The sequence below is a fragment of the Triticum urartu genome, chromosome 5A, assembly GCF_056163025.1.
Source record: "Triticum urartu cultivar PI428250 chromosome 5A, HENAU_Tu73, whole genome shotgun sequence".
Classification (NCBI taxonomy): Eukaryota; Viridiplantae; Streptophyta; class Magnoliopsida; order Poales; family Poaceae; genus Triticum; species Triticum urartu.
The window spans coordinates 573,997,417-574,015,011 of NC_141877.1; the positions used below are offsets into that span (position 1 = coordinate 573,997,417).

The 17,595-nt window shown below is 43.0% G+C and overlaps 2 protein-coding genes and 1 long non-coding RNA gene across 3 annotated transcripts; all 3 read left to right on the plus strand.

Annotated features, from left to right (window-relative positions):
* The first annotated feature begins 6,106 nt into the window (after window positions 1-6,106).
* On the plus strand, window positions 6,107-7,413 carry LOC147972993 (uncharacterized). The gene is made up of 4 exons (XM_087524527.1): window positions 6,107-6,194; window positions 6,686-6,838; window positions 6,916-7,362; window positions 7,409-7,413. Exons 1-4 carry the CDS (start codon window positions 6,107-6,109, stop codon window positions 7,411-7,413), a joined length of 693 nt encoding a protein of 230 aa, XP_087380653.1.
* Window positions 7,414-7,438: 25 nt separating this feature from the next.
* On the plus strand, window positions 7,439-8,000 carry LOC147972994 (uncharacterized). Its single transcript, XR_015603530.1, has 4 exons — window positions 7,439-7,505; window positions 7,603-7,662; window positions 7,786-7,866; window positions 7,960-8,000. It is a non-coding gene; the product is annotated as an uncharacterized LOC147972994 (long non-coding RNA).
* A 1,332-nt stretch (window positions 8,001-9,332) lies between these two features.
* On the plus strand, window positions 9,333-12,279 carry LOC147972995 (uncharacterized). Its single transcript, XM_087524528.1, has 3 exons — window positions 9,333-9,717; window positions 10,306-10,547; window positions 11,434-12,279. Exons 1-3 carry the CDS (start codon window positions 9,333-9,335, stop codon window positions 12,277-12,279), a joined length of 1,473 nt encoding a protein of 490 aa, XP_087380654.1.
* Window positions 12,280-17,595: the final 5,316 nt, after the last annotated feature.

A 17,595-nucleotide genomic window follows, 5' to 3' on the forward strand; every position in this document is an offset into this window, starting at 1 on the left:
CTCGAGACCAGCCTCTTAGTGGACACACAGCGCGCGGTCACACAAGCTTCCTTCTGGTTGTGATATTTTCGATGTCTGGCAATATAGCAACGGTTATTACATATCATAACTATTGAGGGAATTCACAATGCAAATAGACATATAAAAGATGATCATACAAAGCCATTCAATTTTGTTGGTACATAGGAACAATATCACATAGGACGGTTTTTCAGTGCTTGAGCTCATCTGCTCCTATGGATGAACAGTAAAAAATTTAAAAATAGCAGACAAAATGAAAAGAAGTTAATTTTCTTAGCATGAAAGTTGAATAAGTTGTCTATATGCCTGCAAAATGTCATGACGATATGAAATGCGGACTGAAAAAATTGAAGCTTTGAGAAACGTTCAAAATTTCGATTTTTGAGCACTGATTTTTTGTCCCGAGCTTCACCCACTAGTGCAGAAGCGGGCAATAGCACCGGTTTGTAAGGCCCTTTAGTGCCGGTTCGGTAACCGGCACTAAATTGTGGGCACTAAGGGCCCCCCCTTTAGTACCGGTTCAGCACGAACTAGTGCTAAAGGGCAACCACGTGGCACGAGTCAGCTTCGGGGGCAGGGAGCCCTTTAGTACCGGTTGGTGACACCAACCGGTATTAGAAGGTTGGGGGGGTTGGGTTTATGATTTATTTTTCATTTAATTTTGTGTTTTCCATTTAATTCTTTTTCGTTTGCTGGTATTTTACGATACTACATATTGTACATGTTATGCATATATATAAATAGAATTTCTAGTAGAACCGATCATTATATATATATACAACCACCATTAATTAATTCACACATATATACACACATGTATATATATACACACATGTATATATATACACACACATACACAATTAGCTAGCTATCTACAATTTCTCCTAATTGGTGCCTTCGGAGCCAGTGGCATTAGCCTAATTGGTGCCTTCGGAGCACGATAACAATTGGAAGTGGTTCATGGGGGCGGTAGCGGGTAATAGTATTCTCCTTTGGGATCTATGACCTGGTCGAGCAAAAATCCCGCTATTTCCTCTTGAATTGCTTCTATGCGGTCCTCTGTTAGGAGCTTCTCCCGCACCTCTTTGAACTGTTAAGAAGGAGATCAATATGCATGTGTATTAGTTGTGTGACTAGATATCGATAATGGTGTAAAAATTGTGAATAGTGTTCTGACAAACGTACCCACTCCTGTCTTTGAGATCTGCTCCTTTCGGACGCCATCATGCGAATGTTCTCGCAAACGTAGTATGCACACAGATTATTCCCCGGCGCCTGCTTCAGGGCCTTTAGGAGAATGGAATTTGATCAGATAATAATTAATCAAGCATGGTAAATAAAGAGATGGCAGCTAGCTAGTACTACTTAATTACTTACCTGGGGTCGATACCATTTCAGATTTTGTTTCCATGAGCCTGGAGTGGCCCTGATGAACTTTGCCCAAGCCCTGCCCGCCGACAAAGAAAATGAATAAATGGGTTATTAAATAGTTGTTATCAGGAAATGATGAACTAATTAAATAGGCCGAGATATAGTTAATAATGATTGAAATTACCTGTTGACTATCCCCTTCACGATGGTGTAGTCACTTGCTTTCTTAAGTAGTGAGTCTAGTACTTCAATTGTTCCTTCATCAATTTTAATGATTAACAAGATCTAGTGAAATCTGCATGCACACACGTTTGCATGTCTTAATTAAGCGGGCATATGTAAGCAAAAACATGTAGCTAGCTAGTAGGCAAAAACAGAATTTGTAGTACAAGACAGTGTGACTCACTCGAAGCTGTAAGGAAGTAGTATATCTTCATTGTATTTGAGGCGCTTGAAGAACTCTAGCATGCTTTCCTCTACACTTTTTTCGTACTACCTCTTTCTTAGTTTACAGGGCGTGCGCGTAACCCTAGGTCGTCAATTTGACCAACCTAATACAAGTCATATATTACAAAAAATATTCCAACAGAAACTTCGGAGTTTCTACTTTCAAAAGGTATAATTTTTGTGTTATATAATTTATATTATGGTGATAAAATTGGCAACCTAGGTATACGCGCAAGACTTGTAAACTGAAACGGAGGTAGTAATATGGATCTAATTTCCATGTGTATTCATTAATGGTATTTGGGTCAACGAACCCAATGCCATAGCATCCACCTTTTTTCATTTCATAAATCTTCATCTTGTATAATACCACAGAAAAGAATATAGTGAGGATAATTACAGGTAATGATTGATCAAAATGATCACTACAGCTAGCTTGAGACTTAAATTACAGAAAGAAATCACTTACAGACAATAGCAACTGACGATAGATTTGTCGAGTGCGTCTTGATTTTATAGCTGAAATAGTTCTGAATACTCAACGGATACAGCTGTCTCATGGTAGTAATGATCCTTCTTGACATTCACCATGAGGGACTCTCGATTGGAAATCTTGGTAATGTTCATGTACCATTGATGCAATTCATACATTCTCGTTGGGAGCTTCTTGACCTCGTCTGGCTCGACCAAAGGTTGGCCCCGGACATATTTCCGTTGTATTTCCTCCTCTCTAGTCGGAGACATGGGCTCGATATCGAGGAGTTGTCCAACAGTGATCATGAGCGTTTCAGCCTCCTCAATATGCTCCTCGGTTATTACCACATCGCCCAGCCCGGGAACGTTAACGGTTTGCCCACAATAATATTGGGCGCGCCTAATCTCATGTGTTGTTGGCACAACAAGCGGGGGGATTGATTGCGCCGCCTGTTCTCCCAGCTGGGGAACTATTTTACCGCTCCTTTTGCCAGCTGATTTGCTCGAGCTCGAGGTCGCCTCTTTCTGTAGACGTGCTCGATTTAACTTCTTGATGTGGCGCTCATAGTCTGTGTCAACAGGCTTGGGAGCTGGTGCTCTAGCCATACAAATGAAGTGGTCAATCTTTTCCTCAGGCACTTTCTCCCTTGGCGGCGGTGGCGGTTTCGGTGCAAAATGGGCTTCCACCTCAGCCTTCGATATGGCTATGTTTTCCTCCTCGGACTTGCTGTAAGGCCTCTGCGGAAGAGGCGCAAGGCTTGGACCATATTGAAATCGCTTGCCTCTGCCTGTACCTCCAGTACAACCTCGACTTGTACCGCTACGCACCATAGCTGAGGCAGCTCTCTTCCGTGATTGCTGAGGCGGCGAAGACGGCTGACGTGGCTGAGTTGGAGGAGGAGGAGTGGCCTGACGCTGTGCCGGACTTGGAGGAGGAGTGGCCTGAAGCTGTGCCGGACTTGGAGGAGGAGTGGCCTAACACTTTGGTGGACTTGGTGGAGCGGGAGTCTGCTGACTCGGTGGCGGACTTCAACGAGGAGTCGGATGACGCGGTGTCGGTGGCCTTCGAAAGATGATGCAGTCCTTTCTCCATAGGATGATACGATGGTTGGCCTCTCCCAGTGTGTGCTCATCGTCACCTCCAGGAATGTCAAGCTCTAGCCCCGAATATTGGTCCACCACCTCATCAACCAAGACATGAGCATAGCCCGCTGGAATCGGGTTGCAATGGAAGGTTGCCTCGGGGGGATTTGTAAAAGCAAGGGTGTCCGCCACCTTCATGGATATGTTCTTCATTTTGAAGTGTAGCTCGCAGTTAGTGTTCTCCGTGATGTCATCCACTTGGTAGCTATTCAGCAATGCGTTACCCGGGGCGGAACCCACGCTGCTTCTCGGCATGGATGGGATGGTGCTATCCAATGCTGGATCATCTGCTAGCTGCTGCAGCTGCTGAGACCCCCTTTGCTGGCTAAGTGAGTCGATCTGCTCCTGCTGCCGCTGGAATTTGACTGCCAAGTCCACGTGCACTGATTCTAGGCCTTGAAGGTGTTCATAGTCTAGCTTCCTCTGCTCCTCCTCCATCTTCCTCTTCTTCTCCTCCGCAATCTTCTTTCTCGCACGAGTTCTGTAGTCGGCGTTCCAGACCAAAAACCCCTCATACCACGGAATAGCACCCGTGCCTCGTGTTCTTCTCGGGTGTTCAGGATTTCCCAGGGCACGCGTAAGCTCATCGTTCTCTCTGTTGGGTTGGAACACCCCCGATCGAGCCTCTTCTATTGCAACAAGTAGCTTATCTTCGGCTCCGTCCAGACATGCCTTCTTCGAAACTTTGCCTGTCTTCGAGTCCAACTCCCCCCATGCACATAGAACCAAGTCCTGCACCTGGGGGGCCAGCTCAATGTTTTTGGAGTGACACCTGCATCCTCCATCTCTTTCTCAGACTTATCCCACTTAGGCATTCCCACCGCATAGCCACCTGGCCCCAGCTTATGGAACTTATCCTTTTTTGCGGCATTGGCCTTGTTTATTCTCGACCGTTCCTTAGATAATTCTGAATCCTTGTATTTCACGAAATCGTCCCAATGAGCACTTTGCTTCTCTAGTGTTCCCTCGAATACTGGAGTCTTCCTTCCTCCCTTGACATACTTGGCCCATTCACGATTCTTGTGGTTTTTGAATGCAACCGCCATCTTCCTAAGAGCAGCGTCCTTGACTTTCTCCACATCTGCATCTGTGAAATGATCTGGTAGGGTGAAATGTTCCATGAGCGTTTCCCAAAGTAGAAATTTTTGTCTGTCGTCGACAAAAGTAACTCCTGGACGTGGCTTTGCTGGCTCTCTCCATTCTTGAAGGGAGATCGGGAGTTGGTCCTTCACAAGAACTCCGCACTGACGAATGAACATGTCCGCAATCTTCTTAGGCGCTAATGGTTCGCCATCAGGTTTGATGGCCTCGATATTGTACTTTACGCCCTCCTTCAAATTTTTGTTCGGGCCTCGTTTCCTATTGCCTGAAGATTTGCTCGATCCGGATGGCTGAAAGAAGAAAGATCGATTCGTTAATATATCTTCAAGTCATTTAAAACATGTGATGATCACCAGATGCCTTCTTATATAAATATATATACCTCGCCGGTCTTTGATGTTTCAAGATCAACATTTTCTTCGTCATGTTCATAGTTCATGACTTCATCAATTCGGTCGTCGCGATCGAATATCATATCACCCTCCCCGGTATTGTTTAGATATTCGGAGCCGTCATAATCTTCTTCATTCTGATCATCATCTGGCCCGCGAGGATTGCGTATGATATTGAACAGGGCCTCTTCTCCCTCTCTGCCGGTATTGTCCGCCATAGGTTTTGTTTAACTAATCCAAAAGAAATATATTCAAATTACAATGCATGGATGCAATCAATTAATAAGGAAAAACTGAATCAATCATAGTACATAATAAGCATCATCGAATATAATCTCGAATACGTCATCTCGAATAATAGACATAATCTCGAATACATATTCTCGAATCTCTACTCCTATAAAAATACGAGTTGGTGATGATGGTGTGCCTGCCTTGCTTCAATTTCAACCATCGGATCTGTGAGGACTTCGTCTTCTGTTCTACTTCGTGAAGGACCAAGGTATGGGTGGATCTTCTTACTTGTGCAATTGTAGATGTGCAATGACAGAAATGACTGATCTGATTAGGAGATCAAGCACCAGTACTAGAGGAATGGTTTACTATGCTTAGATTGCTATGCTAGCCCACTTCTATTCTAATATGATTTTTACACAATAAATGCTAGCACTGATAATTAGTGAATATAATAGCAGTTTGATTTTTTATTCATCTATTGGCATAGATTGCTGGACCACGGATAGCCACATCCTTGTCAATTGATGTTATACTTTTGTAGTACCACATTATACTTGTATTGCGATATTGCTTACAATTGAAATCTTGAAGTATAGTTGCTTAAGTTAACCAAATAGTAAATATGCATTGGTACTAAATATGCACATAAATACTCAGTAGCAGCTCCAACTACAATTGGAATTTTTTTCTCACCGAATCATTGATTGTTAAAATGACGATCCACATGGCAGGTCCAAAAGATACTCATCAAGCTCAGAAATTAGAAGTCTCCAGGAGAAACCCTTGGATTTAGGTGTGAAACTGAATAATCACAAGGTCAGGACATACTGGGTGAGTTAGGCTGAATATTCAGTATGTGCGAGTGCATCATGCTTCATACTCCCACTGTTGACTGGAAGTTGTGAAGCCTATTATTAGACATGCTTGGAAACTATTGTGATAGGTTCTATGGAAATGCTGTGAAAAATTCATACTTGATCACTTCTGTATACTACTATGTTCTGATTTGTAGTTTTCGGCTACCATACATGTGCATATCATTTGTTTTATTCATATTGTTACTTGATGATGATGAAATTTATCATATGTGCAATTTCAGATCTAAATATAAATTGCTCTAAATTTATCATACATGTCATTGGCTTAAAACAAAATATCATGTTGTCTTTTGGCAAAGAATAGTATTCTTGTTAGATTACATATAACATTCCTATTGGCTTTTGTGTTTTGAGCTTTTAATTCATTTGGCTAACCTCATACTCTTCTGTTTTGGGGAGAAATAATCAGGTCTTGCGCCCAAATGTTACAATCCTCGTGCCAACAAAGCAATAAAGGAAAACAAAAAGGTTGCTATCTTGTCCCTTATCGCTTGGCGGAACAATCTTTTTGCATATATTTGTATAATCTGACTATTGGTTCAACTTTAAATAACACAGTGGTCGATGACAATAATAAGTCCCACAGAACTGGGCCCAATGGCATGCCACCGACTTAGACAGGTCTATTTATACGCGAGCCGACATGTGTGACGCATTTGAGTTACCCGTCTTCTTCGGATGATGAAGTGACAAACCAATCAGCTGTGATTTTTCCTACTAATAATGGTATGCTGACATCAATTGAGTACTTGGAGCGAGGAGAAAGTTCCAAAGGTAAGTCTATAAGGAGAAAGTGTGTGCTTATGTAATTTTGTTTACCCACTTAATTAATTCATCGTAAAATACTGTAGGGAAAAAGCGTGTACGCGAAGCACTAAGATATGCTAGCCGTACCCCTAAACAAATCCAAGCAAGGCGAGAACGTGTGAGAGCACGTCGGCAAAATTTAACACCAAATGAGAAGGAAAGGATTAATGCACAGAGAAGAGAGAAAAGACAACGCATGACACTTGATGAGAGGAATGCAAGCCAGCGAGCACGTAGGCAAAGTTTGACGCTAGATGAGAGGCAAGAAAGAAATGCACGCCAGCGAGCACGTAGGAAAAGCCTACCACCCGAAGAGCGACAAGCACTCCTAGCTCAGCGTAAAGCAAGCTACGCAGCCAAACGAGGTACCCTCTATAAGGATTCTGTCGCAATGCAGTGCCCTAAAGGTTCATTGGTGGGACATCTATCATCAAGCTCTTATGTCTTTAGCTGCCCAAGTACGCTGACGCAAACTTCTGCTATGGTTCAAGGTAATTCTCACATACACATTCGTTTATCTCACCAATTTTTTCAAAGGTTGAGCCGGTATTTTACACTATCATTCAAATAACAGGTAATCTTGAAAGCATACCTGAAGCGGTGGAAGAGGATCACATAGTTTTCACTAACACAGGTATGCTTATGGTGTGGATGCCTTCTTTTCATTACTGATTATATTATAATTTTTTCAAAGGTTGAGCCGGTATTTTACACTATCATTGAAATAACAGGTAATCTTGAAAGCATACCTGAAGCGGTGGAAGAGGATCACAGAGTTTTCACTAACACAGGTATGCTTATGGTGTGGATGCCTTCTTTTCATTACTGATTATATTATAACACACATTCAGAACCATCCTTATAACTTAGAATGGACAATTCATTATTGGCTCCCAATGGCTTCATATGTCTAGGTTCCCCAACAGAAAGCTTTGTTGCGGACGATAATCAGTCTGAAGAAGAAGATGATGAGTACTTCATATTTGCTGGCAGAGGTATTGCCATTGTCGTGGATGCCTTACTTCCCTACATGTATTGCACAAAAACTGCAAGACCTATATAACACTATTCATCTCATGTATATGTAGGCGATGATGAAGACTGTGATGACATGATGGATGCATTTACAACAGTTCCTGATCCATATGATCGTGTCTACGAGAATATACCTGTAAGTACTCACACGCTGGCACCTAAACCTGATTGCAAGCATTGTGGTGCAAAGAGGTTCTAGTATGAGACAAATGGATTTTGTTGCCGGTCTGGAAAAGTTAAGTTGGCACACTTAGAACCACCCTTGGAACTTAAAATGCTATACACAAGTTCAGATCCCAATGTCGTGCATTTTAGGGATAACATTCGATACTTCAATGGACACTTTTCATTCACTACCCTTGGAGTCATTCTGGACAACAGATACACAAACATGAAGTCAGGAGTCTATACATTTCGAGCTCACAGTCAGATTTACCACAACATCTTCTCATTTGGTCCAACTCAAGATGGGCCAAAGCATTTGGAACTCTACTTCTATGATGACGATCCCGGTTTACAACATAGGTTTCGGCGCTCCCTGAACCTAGACCGAGATGTCATTCGAAGGCTTGTTGACATCCTGAAGGATAATCCTTATTCTGAAACGTTCAGGAATCTAGGTGGAGTCGATGACCTTGAGGAATACCGTATTGAACTGAACACCGACATGAGGTTGGACCAACGGAGGTATAATGTGCCTATATCATCAGAGGTTGCAGCTATTTGGGTTGAGGGTAGTGAACTCTGTAAGTACTTTGAGCGTAGCATAGTATTGTTCAGCAACGACAACAAGAGATATAGCATCCAACCATATTATGGATGTTTTGATCCGTTGTCTTACCCTTTATTCTTCCCAAGAGGGGAGATTGGTTGGCATCCTGAAATCCCAAAGAATGGTGTCAGCTTAAATAAGATGCTTCAGTCCCGTCGCAGTGGTCGACAGAGTCTAGGTAATTCATATAACGAAAATAACATGTGTTAATGTTGTTTATCCTCATTGTACTTACTTTTCCTGATTCCCAATATTGTCCTTTTGTTATCTCTCATTTTATAGGTTCATATACAAATAGTCGATTATGCGTCTCCGTTAGAGACTACTATTGCTACAAGTTTCAAATGCGTCGTGGTGTATTTAACACCATGCTATACGGTAAACGACTATCCCAACAATATGTGGTTGATATGTACATCAAGGTTGAAAGCTCAAGATTGGACTATATAAAAAAAACACCAGAAACAAATACATGTTGATCTATACCAAGGTGTTGTCGATAGCCTTCAAGCTGGGGAAAACCGTGCGGATGAAGTGGGCAAACGGACTATAGTTCCTTCATCATTTATTGGGGGAAGAAGAGATAGGAGACGAAGATACCTTGATGCCATGGCCTTGGTGCAAAAGTATGGGAAGCCAGATATTTTTTTAACCATGACTTGCAACCCTAATTGGGATGAAATAATTAGTGAGCTAGAGCCTGGACAAACCCCACAGGATCGTCCTGATCTTATTGTACGAGTACTTCGAGCAAAGTTGGAAGACCTCAAGATACAACTTTTTAAAAGGCACATTCTTGGTAAGGTAGCAGCATATGTGTATGTAGTTGAGTTCCAGAAAAGAGGTCTACCACATGCTCATTTCCTCCTAATCATGGAGGGGAGGTACAAGCTAACATGCCCAGAGCAATGTGACGGTCTCATATCTGCTGAATTGCCAGACAAATCCAAGTATCCTGAGTTGTACAAAATGGTCGTGAAGCACATGATGCGTGGTCCGTGTGGAGTCCTAAACCCCAAGAACGTGTGCATGCAGAAAGGTAGCTGCAAGAACTATTATCCACGACCATTTAATGTGTCAACCCTTCAGGGAAAGGACTCATATCCCATATATAGGAGGAGAGATGATGGACGCCGTGCAAAGGTACATGGCCAAGAGTTAGACAATAGGTGGGTTGTTCCATATAATCCTTACCTACTAAGAAGGTATAATTGCCACATCAATGTCGAGGTTTGCTCAAGCATAAAAGCTGTAAAGTACCTCTTTAAATACATATATAAGGGGCATGGTCGAGCATCTGTTTCTATCGATGAGGTGGATAGTGATAGGAACATTGATGAGATAAAGCAATACCCAGATTCCAGGTGGGTTACTCCACCAGAAGCATTATGGAGGATATATGGTTTTGACCTTAGTCAGATATTTCCATCTGTTAGACAACTCCAACTCCACCTCCCTAATATGCACATGGTGTTGTTTCCAGCGGGTGCAAATCTGAATGATGTCCTCTCTCAAGATGGAGCTTCCAAGACCATGCTAACTGAGTATTTTGAGGCAAACAAGAAATATGAGTTGGCTCGAGGAATTTTATATAAGGATTTCCCATCTTATTTTGTTTGGATGTCAGGTGGAAAGTATTGGAAAAGGAGGGATGAACGCACACAGATTGGGAGAATTGTGTCTGCACATCCAGCTGAAGGGGAGAGGTATTATCTTAGAGTGCTTCTAAACCATGTCACAGGTGCTACATCCTTCCAAGACCTTAGAACAGTGAATGGCATTGTTTACTCGACATTCCGTGAAGCTGCTAAAAGGAGGGGTCTTACCGAGTCAGATAATACTATCAACGAGTGTCTTGATGAGGCTAAGGTTTTTCATATGCCATATTCCCTTCGGAGGCTATTAGCCACTATATTGGTCTTTTGTGAACCCAGCAATGTGCGTGGCCTATGGGACAGACACATGGAAGCTATGACAGAAGACTATCGACTAACACAAATGTGCCCCCATGCAGTTGAGCAGATGGCATTATTAGATATAAAGAATATGCTTGAATCGATGGGTAAGGACATATCATCATTCCCTCTCCCAGAAATTGACAAGTCATATGATGCCTCGGATAATGAGGCTAGGGAGATCATAGAGGAGTCCACGATAGAGGTGGACCCAGAACACCTTGGCTTGTCATCTTTCCTAAACCCAGAACAGAGATATGCATATGATGAGATACTTGCGACCATCAATAGTGGCCAAGGAGGTGTGTTCTTTGTTGATGGACCCGGAGGCACGGGAAAGACTTATCTGTACAAAGCACTACTTGCAAAAGTACGTGCCGAGGGTAAAATAGTTGTTGCAACAGCGACATCAGGCGTTGCTGCATCCATCTTGCCTGGAGGGAGGACTGCACACTCAAGGTTTAAAATACCATTGAACACCGAAGACGGTGGGGTCTGCAGTTTCACCAAGCAAAGTGGGACAACTAAGCTTCTTATGAGGGCGTCCCTCATAATTTGGGACGAGGCCTCCATGACAAAGCGGCAGGCGGTCGAGGCCCTTGACAATAGAATGAGGGACATCATGGCTCGACCTGACCTGCCGTTTGGTGGAAAGACAATTGTGTTTGGGGGAGACTTCAGACAAGTGCTTCCTGTTGTTCGTAAGGAAAAACGGTCCCAAATAACTGACGTGACACTGCGTAAGTCTTACCTTTGGGAGAATATGAGACAACTAAGACTTGTGTAATATGAGGGCTCAGAGCAATCCATGGTTTGCTGATTACCTTCTTCGTGTTGGGAATGGCACTGAAGATACCGTGGATGATGATTACATACGGCTTCCAGATGAGATTTGTGTACCATACACCAGCAACGCCACTGATATTGATAAGCTTATTGAAAGTGTTTTCCAGATGACCCTAGAAGAAAACCTCTTGGATCCAAATTACATAACGTCCCGAGCAATTTTGTCAACTCAGAATGAGTACGTTGACAAGATTAACATGAAAATGATTGAGAGGTTTCCTGGGGAGGAAATGATATACTATAGTTTTGATCACGCGGAGGATGATCCACACAACTACTACCCTGCAGAATTCTTGAATTCATTAACACCTAATGGGCTACCTCCCCATATCCTAAAGCTGAAAATTAATTGCCCTATTATATTGTTACGCAACATTGACCCAGCGAGTGGTTTGTGCAATGGGACGAGGTTGATTGTCCAAGGATTCATGAGGAATGCAATAGATGCTGAGATTGTGTTGGGCCAGCATGCTGGTAAGAGGGTGTTCCTTCCTCGAATTCCTCTTTTCCCATCAGACGATGAGATGTTTCCATTTAGGTTCAAGAGGAAGCAGTTTCCAGTTAGACTTAGCTTTGCTACGACCATTAACAAGGCACAAGGACAAACTATACCAAATGTTGGTGTATGCCTCCCTGAACCGGTATTTTCACACGGGCAGCTCTATGTTGCTCTTTCTAGAGCCACATCTAGAAGTAATATGAAGATTCTTACTGTACCAGATAAAAAAAAGGAAGGCCAGTCCAACTCCACTGCAAATATTACAAAGAACATAGTCTACAAAGAAGTTCTCAGCATGTAGTCCAAGGTATAAATCACTCAAGTACAATTTGGTTGCCGTAAAAATTATATCTATCTAACCAGGGTCATGTGGAGGATTTACGGAAAGACAACTTAGATACTTGCTTTAGTGTTCATGATTTTTTGTAACAACAATTATATGTGTGTTTGAATTGTTTTTAGTAGTTTCCTTTGTTACTCCCTTTGTTAAAAATAATAATAATAATTCAAACAATGCCGACAGCAGGTTGCTTTGTCATCAACGCATTTCATTTGGTTGGTAGCTCCACATCCAATTTTCAGGGCACACCCTGAATATTTGTTTCCTTTCTGTCTGTTATTGGCATTTTGTTTTTCTTCGCAGAAACCTGGTTGATGTAAGAAAGTTACAAGTAGTCCAATACTAATATTTTTGTATCTACATGCATGTGCACTCACCCCTTCTAAATACATATGATTCAAAAACATCTTTTACTTAACAATTTGTTTCTTTGCTTCCGTACAAAATGTACAAGTGTTGTTCAATGTTTTTTCCTTTGCCTAAATATACTACAGAGTACATACCCTCTACAAGCTCCTTGTTTTTTCGTTTGTCTAAATATACTACAGACCATTATATATATGCAGTACTGATTACCTGATTTCCTTTTAGGTGAGAAGATGGATGAAGCCAGAGCTCGAGGGCCAACATTGTTAGCATAGATGGTTTTGAGCAAACGACTAAAAGAAGGTCCTGGGGATCCAAACAATGTAGTTTTGTGTGTTTGTCAGTTCCTAACATCTTGAGCAACCTTGAAGAAAGGAGCTCTTTGAGGACTGTTGTGACATAGATCCAGCAAGCTGGTGATGGTGGTGCAGGAAGTGTATGGGCGTCGACATGGCTGGAACCCCATGGCCATGAGACTAGCGATGTAGTCATCGTTGTCCTTTTTGTGCTCTCCTGTGTTGGTCTATTTTGGGATTCTGTGTACAATATCTTTTTTTTCTGTATGAGAGTTAACTGCAGTTTGTCAGGTTACTGGTTGACGATGCTCTTGTTCATGTTACCAAGGATGATGTAGGGAGTAGTTGTTTACGCGTGTTGGGTTTGGGTGGCTAATGCTCAGCCCGTATGGTGTGTGTATGTGCGTGTGTGTATTGGGTTTGGGTGGCTAATGCCCAGCCCGTATGGTGTGTGTATGTGCGTGTGTGTAATACTGAAAAATTCTATATTATTTGCATTTACTATTCATTTGGATGTATGTAAGCTCGGGAACATAATTGAATATTTGGAAAAGCATATTGATAACATACATGGGATGACCCGACATACGTCAATCTGAACACATGCATAGTTATTCCGTGCAACGCACGGGCATCTTACTAGTAATATATATAATCTCGAATAATATATATAATCTCGAATAAATCATCTCAAATATTATATATCGAATACATCACTAGCTAGCTAATAAAGATCGAGTACTAGAGAGTAATCTAGGCGGTGGACAACCAAAGTGAAGGAACCATCACTGGATCATAGCTCGGGTGATCTCCCCAAAGAACCTGCCAGGTATTGGAGAACCTGACGTCCATAGCAGCCATGTAGCGATGGACGTGCTCGTCCTCCTCCCTGACACGGCGACGTACCACCTCCGGCGGGGCCGGCTCCCTTCGCACCGAAAGTGGCCCACACGAACGCCACCAAAGGAGACGAGGGTCGACGACGGGACCTGGGGCCGGGTTCCTCACCAAGCGTCGCGCCCCTGAAGGTAGCACCTCCCAGTGCCAGCCCGGCGGAGCCCAGTCCCGGACATGGGTCCTCTGAAGCAGGACGTCGTTGCGAATGGGTCGACGGCGAGGATGCGGGCCGGGCATCGTCGACAACAAATACTATATGCCGCAAAAGTAAAATAACATTTTTTAAATGATGGATTGTGATTTCATATATGAAAATTCTAAATTTTATAACTAAAACTAAAATTTCTAATATTTCTATAACTAAAACTAACATTTCTAATATTTCTATAACTAAAAAACATTTCTATATAACTAACATTTCTAATATAACTAACATTTCTATATAACTAACATTTATAATATTTCTATATAACTAACATTTCTATAACTAAAACTAACATTTCTAATAATTCTATAACTAAGAAACAGAAAGATTGCTTACAATTCTATAACAATGTGTGTGTGTGTGTGTGATTGGCGGCCGGGGCAGGAGCTCACCGGCGAGGCGCGACGATGGGGGGCGGCGACGGGGACGGGGACGGAGACAGAGACGGCGACGGGGACGGGGCGGCGACGACGGGGACGGGGACGGGCCGGGCGGGGACGACGGGAGGACGGGCGGGGCGTGGCGACGGGGACGGGGACGGCGACGGACGGCGATGGGGACGGCGACGGGGGCGGCGACGAGGGGCGGCGGCGACGGGGCGGCGACGAGGGGCGGTGGCGACGGGGCAGGGGAGAAAGAAGCAGAGGGAGAGATGAGAAACTGACAATTCTTTTGAAGTGTTTTCTTATATAGAACCCACCTTTAGTACCGGTTGCAGCCACCAACCGGTACTAAAGGTCTGTTTTGGCCAGGCGAAGCGGCGGGAACCGCACCCCCTTTAGTACCGGATCGTGGCACCAACCGGTACTAAAGGCTCCCCTTTAGTACCGGTTGGACCCACGACCCGGTACTAAAGGGTGTGCGCTGCCAGGCGAGGGGCGCAGAAGTTTAGTCCCACCTCGCTAGCCGAGGGGCACTCGCACCTGCTTATAAGCCCCGCCGTCGCTGCTGTCTCGAGCTCCTCTCTTAAGCAGGCCTTCTGGGCCTACCTCTACTGCGATGCCCTGTTGGGCTTACTGGGCTAGCGGGCCTACATCCTGGCCCAACTAGAATTTGGGTTTCTAGTCGTATGCACGCCGCTGTGGCCCAGTAGGTGGGCTTTTTTTCTTATTTTTTGCTTTATTTATTTTTGTTTTATTTATTTTTGAGTTGTTTTTTGCTGTATTTAGAGTTTCTTTGTGAATATTTTTGCTTTAGGTACAAAAAATTACAAACTTTCCGTTAGTACCGGTAGTTTACAAATTTGAATAGTTTAAATTTTGAATTATTTGAAATTTGTGTGAATCACTAGTTTGTGAATAACTTAACTTTGAAAATAGATTTTTCAGTGATTATTTTTTCTTATGTTTAATATAGTGTGTTTTATCATTATATTCAATTTGGTAATGCTTAGGTTATTTAAAAAATGAAATGCCTTTGTAACGCATGAGTTTTTGTCCGAAACCCTGATACTTCGAAAGAGATTGTCCATTTTGTACATGAAGTGCATCCAGTTTTTGCGGTAACCCTCTCTACTTTTTTGCACATGCTGTGGGTGAAATTATGATACCGTGCCAACTTTCAACCTTTTCTGAGTTCATTTGAAATGCTTTTCAATTTCATGGTCATTTAGCTGAAAAATAAGTAAATGCATGAAAGAATTTGCTTGCACATAAAATTTCTTCGCGTTTCAAATGCCAAAACACATAACTAGCAACCCTAACTATTACAGAGATTCCCTCCTGGGTGTGAAACACAGAAGAAAGTGATGATAGTGAAGCCGATCACATCCCAGATCTTTGGGTGTGAAACTTTTTCTTCGCTTGTGTCCCTTTGCGCCGTAGCCATGGAAAATCTTCATCATTTAACTGGATGCTCGTGTCAATATTCACTGTGAATGGAGCAATTTCATCAAACTTTTCATAATCTCCTGACATGTCTGTCTTGTCATCCACTCCCACGATGTTTCTCTTCCCAGAAAGAACTATGTGCCGCTTTGGCTCATCGTACGATGCATTCGCTTCCTTATCTTTTCTTTTTCTCGGCTTGGTAGACATGTCCTTCACATAGAAAACCTGTGCCACATCATTGGCTAGGACGAATGGTTCGTCTGCATACACAAGATTGTTGAGATCCACTATTGTCATTCCGTACTGCGGGTCTTCCGTTACCCCGCCTCGTGTCATATTGACCCATTTGCATCGAAACAAAGGGACCTTCAAACCACGTCGATAGTAAAGTTCCCATATGTCCTGTATATAACCATAATATGTTTCCTTTCCTGTCTTGGTTTCTACATCAAAGCGGACACCACTATTTTGGTTGGTGCTCTTCTTATCTTGGGCGATCGTGTAAAATGTATTACCATTTATCTCGTAACCTTTGAAAGTCATTATATTCGAAGATGGTAACTGGGACAACAAGTACAGGTCATCTTCAATAGAGGCGTCATGCATGGTACGTGTCTGCAACCAGCTGGCGGAACTCCTGGTTTGTTCATGTGTAATCCAGTGATCAGACCGCTCCAGGTGTTTGGAGCGTAGCAAATTCTTGTGTTCATCCATATACTGAGCCACCAAGGCAGAATTCTGTAGAACTGTGTAGTGTGCTTCAGTGAGAGAATGTCCGTCCATACATATTATTTGTTCCCCTCCTAGCGTGCCTTTTCCATCCAGTGTGCCCTTATGCCGCGATTCAGGAACACCAACTGGCTTAAGGTCAGGAATAAAGTCAATACAAAACTCAATGACCTCCTCATTTTCATGGCCCTTGGAGATGCTTCCTTCTGGCCTAGCACGGTAATGAACATATTTCTTTAAGACTCCCATGAACCTCTCAAAGGGGAACATATTGTGTAGAAATACAGGACCCAAGACGTTAATCTCTTCACATAGGTGAACTAGGACGTGCGTCATGATGTTGAAGAAGGATGGTCGGAACACCAACTCGAAACTGACAAGACATTGCACCAAATCATTCTCTATCCTTGGTATGATTTCTAGATCGATTACCTTCTGAGAGATTGCATTAAGGAATGCACATAGCTTCACAATGGCTAATCGAACGTTTTCCGGTAGAAGCCCCCTCAATGCAACCGGAAGTAGTTGCGTCATAATCACGTGGCAGTCATGAGACTTTAGGTTCTGGAACCTTTTCTCTGCCATGTTTATTATTCCCTTTATATTTGACGAGAAGCCAGATGGTACCTTAATACTGAGCAAGCATTCAAAGAAGATTTCCTTCTCTTCTTTGGTAAGAGCGTAGCTTGCATGACCCTAATGTATGCCGTATTTTCCGTGCATACGTTGCTGGTCCTCCCGTGCCTCAGGTGTATCTTTTGTCTTCCCATACATGCCCAAGAAGCCAAGCAGGGTCACACAAAGATTCTTCGTCACGTGCATCACGTCGATTGCGAAGCGGACCTCTAGGTCTTTCCAATAGGGCAGGTCCCAAAATATAGATTTCTTCTTCCACATGGGTACGTGTGCGTCCATCAGCGTCATTCGGAACAGGTTGTCCACCAGGACCCTTTCC